At 41.1% G+C, this 8,570-nt stretch overlaps 1 protein-coding gene across 4 annotated transcripts in view; it reads right to left on the reverse strand.

Annotated features, from left to right (window-relative positions):
- POC1B (POC1 centriolar protein B) overlaps positions 1–8,564 on the reverse strand; it is a 95,134-nt gene extending 86,570 nt beyond the window's left edge. For all 4 annotated transcript variants that reach the window (XM_023749787.1, XM_023749789.1, XM_014451482.2 and 1 more), the window contains exon 1: positions 7,172–8,564. In XM_023749787.1, the coding sequence (XP_023605555.1) occupies positions 7,172–8,216 (1,045 nt within the window). In that variant the 5' untranslated portion in view covers positions 8,217–8,564. The remainder of the gene's footprint in view (positions 1–7,171) is intronic.
- Between the last annotated feature and the right edge of the window lie 6 nt (positions 8,565–8,570).

Genomic DNA, 8,570 nt, shown 5'->3' on the forward strand with positions numbered 1-8,570 from the left:
CACAACCCCAGATTGGGAACACTGTAAATTCATGATCACTAATTTCATATGAACTTCTACACTGCCCAGTAGTGCTCAATAATGACTATTTGATATCTTCTACATTCTCTTCAACATTTTTACCCTATTCTAGACCCTAGCTTTCATGATAACCTACTATAATGGCTTTCCTTCCTATCTTTCTGATTATTCCTTCTTAGATTTTGTTGTTATTTCCTCTTCTGATCTAAAGGTTGGAGATCTTCTGGACTCAGATATGGGCCATTTGCCCTCATTGCTTTATGTTCTTCCCAGGTGACTTTATCTATTCCCATGACTTTAAATACCATCTGTATGCTAATAACTCCCAAATCTCTTTCTTTCCCAGACCACCTCTTTACTTTCAAGATCACCATTTTTGACTAAAACTACCATCATCTCCTGCTGATATTACTATAACAGCTCTTAATTTCTCTGCTAATAGTTCAGTCTCCCCATGGTAGCCACAATGATCTGATGTATAAATCAGATCATGTTATTCCCTTACTTAAAACTCTCAACGGCTTCCCACAACTCTCAGAAAAAAATCCTAAAAAATGGCCTCTTAGTTTCCTGAGGCTGCCATAACACATTACCAAAAATTTGGAGGCTTAAAACAACAGAAATTTATTCTCTCACAGTTCTAGAGACTGGAAGTCTAAAATCAAGGTGCTGGCAGTATCACACTCCCTCTAAAGCTGGGGTGGGAACGTCCAGCTCATGGGCCTCATAAGACGTGCAAAAACATTTGGTCTGGCCCTGCCAACGCATTAGGGGTGAGTTAATTAAATGTTTGACCAAATACAGCAGGCTAATTTTTTAAGTTGATAATTTTGTATGGCCTACAAATGTTATAAATATCCAAATGGCCCTTGGCAGAAAAAAGGTTCCCCACCCTGCTCTAAAGACTAGAGATTCCTTGCCTCTTCCAGCTTCTGGTGCCTTCGGGATCTCCCTGGCTTGTGGCTCAATCACTCCAATTCTCTATCTCATGTGGCTTTCTCTTATCTCCTTCGTTTGTGTCTTATAAGAACACTAATCATTGGACTTAGGGCCCACCCAGGTCATTCTAGATTATTTCTTCTCAAGATCCTTAACTTAATTGCATTTGCAAAGACCTTTATTTATAAACTAGAAGTCCATTGTACGAAGATTCGCGCAATAGGCCTTCCTTCCCCTGGCTGCCGGCACCGGTTTTCCTCCGGCACCCGGGACCCAGGCCTTTGGTCCGGCCGCAACAGAGAAGCCAAGCCTCTTCAGTCTTCAGTCTTCAGTCTTCAGTCTTCACTCTGGCTGGAGCCTTCAGTCTTTGCTCCGTGCCTGTGTATGCAAATTAACCGCCATCTTTGTTGGGTTAATTTGGATAGTCATTCTGATTGGCTGGTGGGTGTAGCAGAGTGACACCAATTTGCATGTTTCTTTTATTAGTGTAGATACTGTCACATTTACAGGTTCTGGGGATTAGTACATAGGCATATCTTTTGGAGGGCCATCATTTAACCCACTATAACCTCCTAGCTTCCAAGGCCTTACCCAAGCTGCCTTTGCCTCTCCCAGCAACTTCATCTCCCAAAGCTCTCTTTCTTGGTGCACGGCTTTACCCATGCTGGCTGCCTTTTAGTTCCTTGATTGAGGACAAGCTCTTTCCCATCCTTCTGCTAAATGCTATTCCATACCACGCTCTCTAGTCTGCCTCGCTAACTCCTCCTTTAGGTCTTGACTTAAATCTAACTTCCACAGAGAAGTGTTTTTTGACCTGTACACTTATGTTGTCACAGTTATCATCCCTCAAAGCATTTTGTTCCTTTTCTTCACAGCATTCAATTAATTTTCCTGTTTCCAAGTTGAACCTGCATATAATTTGTGTGTTTGCTTGTTATTCTTTGTCTCTTATCACTGGACTGTGAATTCTTCATACCACTTCTGGCACACCTGCTTTGTTAACTTCCTTTCCTATACCCAAGCGTGGGCCAGCACCTGGCACAGTGGCAATAACTAAATAAAGGAGTACTGAGTGAAAACAGCACCTCCCATTCCCCTTTGAACAGGATTAGATAAGTACAAATAAATGGGTTAGAAGGGTCACCAGACAGCTGAGGACATGAGGCCTGCAGCAGATCTCTCTCCCAGGCCAGCCTGATAGAATGGCCAAGCTGGGTAAAAAGGAAAAGCAGTACCGGATTACTAGCAAGTTCTTTCTCTACTCAATTCTGCCAGGAACAGACTGTATACCTCGGGAACTCATTCACCTTTTATAATAATCTCTACCTACTGTTCTAAAGGATTAATTGAGGTTTTTCTGAATTTTAGGAAAAACTCCAATAACAACTGATTTCCTACTGCAGCCTAATACTTAACTGGGAGATTCACATTATATATAAGGTTCTCAATTTTACTAAATCACAAAATGATTCAAGTATTAATAATAAATACTGCTGGCCTGTTTTAAAATCTAGTGTGCACAGAGGGACTCAGAAAAGAGAAATATTTTTCTAGGACACATGAAATTCTCCAGCCTCTTTTTTACCCTTTAGTTTATTTTTTAAATTGAGACATAATTTACATACTGTAAATTCCCCCTTTTAAAGTGTACAATTCAGTGTTTTGCCCAAAGTTGTACCACCACTGTCACTATCTAATTCCAGAACATTCTCATCACCACCACTTTCCGCCCCCCGCCCCCCCCCCCCAAAAAAAAAACAACAACGCAAAAAACCATGCTCATTAGCAATCATTTGCTATTCCTCCCTTCCCCAGTTTCTGGCAACCACTAATGTATTATCTCTACAGATTTTCCCGTTTGTTTTTCATATTTATGAAACTAATATAGAGACATGAAATGATTTGCACAGGGTTGTAGCCACCTCATAAGAAAGCAAGATTATAACACACGCATTTATAGCAACTTTTTAAACAGTATAAAATACAAGAGATCAGTGAAAATATGTTTAGCTCAACTATACATATCTTCAATGTGGCTATAAGACTCCTGATGCATAAAGCTCAATTCTTAGGCTAGTAGTTCTCAGCAGTGTGTCAGGCTGGGTGGAGGCAGGAGGGCAGGGTGTTAGGCAGGGATCACTAAAGAAGAGATGCTACTGTTGGACAGGAATTGCCCATAAGGACAGGATGATGAGAGAGAGAAGGTTGAGAAAGTGTGACATAACGGGGTTTATAGGCCTTTTTTTTTTTTTTTTTTTTTTTTTTAGCCCAGGGCTGTGAAATTAGTGCTAATGTGCACAGGTGCCCACTTGCTTTCTTTTATAACCTCAGTGGGTCCCAGAGATCCCTAATTATTCCCAGTTTGTTTGAGTAGTTAATGCATAAATAGTGCTACCACCATTTCAGAATACTTGCTGGTTTATGACACTTTGCAAAATAATATAGAAAACTTGACTTTTTTATAGTCTACTGTCTGCATTCCCAATTAAGTTAAAGAATTACAAGCTTAACTTACTTCTGTACCACCAACAAACGTGTACACAGGAACAGTGATCCCACAGACTAAAATAACAATCAAAATCCATTTGCAAAAATAATTAGGCACACATTTTATTTTGTCTTAATCAATATTGCAAATACATTAACAAAGGGGGAAAAAAGGATGGAAACTGCTCATCACACAGAAAAAAATTCATCATTCAAAACAGATTAATCTGAACTTCAACATTCTTTTTTAAAAAATATACTTTTATTGATTTCAGAGAAGAAGGGAGAGGGAGAGAGAGATAGAAACATAAATGAGAGAGAATCATTGATCAGCTGCCTCCTACATGCACCCCACTGGGGACTGAGCCCGAAATCTGGGCATGTGCCCTTACTGGGAAGTGAACCGGGACCTCCTGGTTCATAGGTCGACGCTCAACCATGCCTGGCTGAATCTCAACATTCTTTGTGCTCATTTAAAAATATTCTTAAAACAGGAACTCAAAAAGACAAACAAGTGAGAACTGTTCTATCAATTCAAATTGAGATCCTAAATCAACTATGACTATACAACTTAAAAATAACCTTGTCTTCAATCTAGAAATGCTTGATTTGCCAACATATAATGAATACAAATTTTCTTTTATTAGCAAGTTACTTTGAGTTATAGAGATCCTGCATATGACTAGCTTATCTTTTTTTTTTTAATGACTTATAAAATTGCCTAGTTAGATGGTCTAACTATTCAGAGACTCATATACTAAATGACATAGTGACTGGCCATTTAAAGTTGAAACTTGTTTAGCAAATATTTTACTAACGTTGTTATTATTAAGCATATAAATTAACTTAAAAGGTCAACTCTTAATTGCCCCCAACAAGAGAGCTTTGGTACCAATAAATTAGAAGTAGGGCATCCAAATATATTTTGTTTGCAGTTTTATAGTGTGTTTTTTTAATTAAATTGGAAATGCCTATTCATGAAAAGTGAAAGTCTCATTCTTCAGTTATGTACAGAATTGTAAGGAATGAACAACCTAACTCTTCCAAATTATTGATGTAAATAAAGCACTAGCCTAAAATTTCTTCCAAAAAGCCCTGAAATTTAGACCAAAAGTAAATAAAGAATTAAGTACTACTCTACTTTTTAATGCTCCCTTTCCCTCTTGACATGAGCAGCAAGATACTAGAAAAAAATAATTCCAGTATGTACTTCCAGAATATATCAATTTTAGTTCTCCCATTTGATAGGGGGCTAAGAATAATAATAACAATAAATTAAAAAAGAAAAGGTAACTTAATAATTAAAAAAAGGCAGACAGAGCATGGGGAGAGGGTGGGTTTAGGAGAATATCTGTTGTCAGTCAACCCTTTTGTAAAATTCAGAGCACTATGATAAGTCCTCTTTAAATTATACCCAGGGCCATGCACAATTGCACATGGGATCTGGGCAATTCTTTGATAAACTTTAAGGTTGCCAGATAACTTACAGAAAGTTAATAACACATTTTCATTTTAAGAAGCAAAATAAAAATAAAAATATTCAAGACACCGAGCAATTTTACTTTTTGAAATAACTATCCTAAAATTTTTTCTTAAATTCAGATTTTGCAAAGTTGCTAGGTCATTAAGTAGACACTGAAAACAACTTTTCATATAAGGGCTGTAGATTAATTCTTTATCAAGCATGTATTTTTCAAAAATCTAGGCCAAAGTGAATTGAGATTTAATTCTAAATGTAGATTTCTAGATATAACATTGCAATAAAACCAGTAAAAATACTTTTGTTCAAGTATGTTTACTTCTTCAATTATTTAGTTTGGGAAATATTTACATCCTTGCCCCAAAAGATTACTTACAGTTTGAAAGATTAAAGATAAAAACAAAAATTGGTTCAACAATTGTCACAATGAAATGAATACAACAACTTTCCACTCAATCCAAAAATAAACCACTGCAGCACATGAGCTCAGCTCACATAAAACCACTTCTTTTTCCCAGCTTCATAACTGGACTGAACGTTGCTCAAAAACATTACCTATGTTAAAAGTGGAGAGAGAAAAAGTGTTGTAAAGATTGCACAATGATTGAAATTGAGATGGATATAATGTATAATCATAACATTTCAGAGCTGGAAGAGATCTTCAGGATCGATCTAATCCAGCATCCACATTTTACAGATCAGGAAAGTGAGGGCCAAACTGAGTCATTTGGTCAAATGACTTGACCAGTCACATTCCTGGGCTGAGCCATTCATTCATTCACTCAGTCATTTTCCCATTTTCGGAAAGCTGCCTAAGTGCAAGGCTCAAGTGGAAATAAGCTGGAAGCAGCATTCACCATTGTCAAGACAGGCTTCTTTCCTTATCTTCTTAAGATTAATCCTGAAATGCCCTAAGCAGCAAGAACTCACAGAAGAGTTCCACAGCCTTTGCAAAACAGGACCCACTTTCGGTTTCACACATTTCAATAAACACAGTTGGGTTTAACTTCAGAGAGGCCTCAATTGTATTTACTTTAAGTGATTAAGCATTAACAAAGGGAAGAAGTACAGTATTCTGAGTAAGTCCCTCTCTAGTACATTCATAACTTAAGGAAGTGCAATCAGAAAATGCCCTAACACACAAACAAGTTCACAGACAGGACAGGTTATGAAATCAAAGCTATCTGAGGTATCACTATAGATCAGTTAAGTCCAATAGCTCAAGTTTACAAAGTGTGGAATGTAAAGATCTCCCCATTTCATTCAAATGTGGGTATATTTTTCTGAGATGTCTATATGTAAAAAAAAAAAAAAAAAGACCTCCAAACTCACATTCAAACTAATTCCCTCTTCTAATGACACACATATCCAAACCAGGCCTTTCTCCTTAAAATCAACTTTCTTTGATTTCCATTTCATTTTTAAAAATTAGGAAAAATAAACAAACCCTAAAAGTTAATGTGTTGGCTAAAGAAATCCAAATTCTATGTATAATCAAAACAGCTTTAGCTCAAACTGCACATTTAAGAGTTTGTAAAAAAAAAAGGGGGGGCGGGGGGGGGGGAAGTGCAGTGAACTCACCCATCAACAAAAATCATCTCTTATTTTACTTGGGACTTTTAGAGTCTGTAATATCATCTGGCACCTAAATGTTTTGTGTATCTCAATTCACAGTCAACTTCTTTAAGGAGAAGAAACCATATTGACAGAGCTCTGAAATAAAACAACCTCTAAGTAAGGCACTTTCAAACGTGAAACAGCAGCTCTCTGCACATCAGTTTGTGTTCTATGCCAAGATGAACCACAGGTTATACAGCCCTCTCATAGATGACCACTGGGTGATTTCTGATAAAATATAATCTCCACTGAGGCTCTTTGACTTTCTGAATATACAAAGTGCTGCTGTACTCTTTTAGTTCTCAAACTTCCAGATTTGATTTTTATCCAGAGCATCACAAGTTCTCATCTGCACATCAGGTCGGCCCTCAGGTGTCCGATAAGCACTAAGACAGAGTCCTGAGTGAGGATGAAAAATGGTTCCATCTTCTTTAAAATGCCAAATAATGTTTGCTGGCACAGGGAACCCATCTTTTGGACAATTTTGCATCCCTACGTGATTTTTTTGCTCAGGAACCTCTGCACATAACTCTGTCACAGAATTAAACCTGATTTCTTTGTTTGAAGTGTATTCAAAGAATTGATTGCCCCCTTGACCATGGCATCCAAACAGTGAAAGGTTAGCACCTGTGGGGTTGTTGTCAGGAGCATTATAATCTAAACATTCAGAAGAGATCCCCATACTGCGAACAGCTCCGTGCCAGCCTGGCCTATCCTCTGGAACGTGTAAGTTTGAAAACACGTTTTTCAAATACCAGTCAAAGCTCTTGCACTTCAGCCGTTCTCGTAGTAGCTTTCTTTCAGAAATATCTCCGTAGGCTTCTTTCCTGGCCGGAGGGTTTCGATTGTAGAAGTGCTCCTTGTACTCATCCATCCACACTTCCGCCGCCCGAGCAGTGTTCTGTAGGAAATTGGGCCGCGCATAGGGAGCCCGCTTAGGGAACACGTGGCCCACGTGGGAACACGGGTGGATCTCCAGCTTCCCTCCGCACTGCCACACCCTGAAAGACAGCTCCAGGTTTTCACCTCCCCACACTTCCATCCCAGTGTCATACGTCCCAAGGTACTCAAAATACTTCTTGCTGACAGCAAACAGTCCCCCGGCCATGGTGGGCGACCTGATGGGCTCGATTCTCGATTTCCACCTGTCCCGCTCATGTTTGGGGACAGAGTGCCACTGGAACGTCAGACGCCAGTCAAACCCACCAATCATGGGCTCCCCGGTCTGCATATAGAATTCGAAAGTGTTCCAATCAATGGTGTCTATCACGGGACAAACCACGGCCGTTTCGTCCTCGCCGATCCTTTCCAAAAGGGGTTCCAACCAACCCGAGTTACACTCACAGTGGCAGTCCAGGAAGGTGAGCACGTCCCCCGTGGCAAACGTGGCCCCGATCAGGCGGGCCCGGACCAAGCCCTCCCGCTTGTTGGTCCGGATCAGGCGGACTCTCTCGAGGTTGCTGATGTACGTTTCGAGCTGCGCCTTCAAATACACGCGGTCGCTCAGGTCATCCACCAAGATGATCTCCTTCAGGAGGACCGCGGGCGAGGTCTCCAACACGCTGTGGATGGTGCGGAGCAGCGTGGACCAGGCCTCGTTGTAGAAGGCGATGATCACGGAGGTGGTGGGCAGCCGCCGGTAGTGGAACGCCTTGGACCTGCACTCGGGCATCCTCTTGTCCTCGATGTGGCGGTGCAGGGAGATCCTGTCGCTGAGGTAGATGTTGATGGCATATCTCTCAATGAGTTCCTCCTGCTGCTTCCGTTCGGCCTCGCTCAGCTGGAGGTGGCTGGCTTTGCCCCACTCCCCCGGGGCCTGGGGGTCGGCGGGCGGCTTCTCGTACAGCGGCCGGGACAGATCTTCTGCCCCGGCCCCGGGGTCCGGGAGCTGCCTCGGCCCCCGCTCCCAGGCCAGGCCCGCTCCCGGGGCGGCATGGAAGCGTGGAGACCGAGAGTTCCACCAGCACGTAGGCCACGGTCAGGAGCGCCAGCAGCAGGCAGCTCTTGCCTGCCCAGGTCCACCTCG

The sequence above is a fragment of the Myotis lucifugus genome, unplaced genomic scaffold (genome assembly GCF_000147115.1).
Source record: "Myotis lucifugus unplaced genomic scaffold, Myoluc2.0 scaffold_9, whole genome shotgun sequence".
Lineage (NCBI taxonomy): Eukaryota > Metazoa > Chordata > Mammalia > Chiroptera > Vespertilionidae > Myotis > Myotis lucifugus.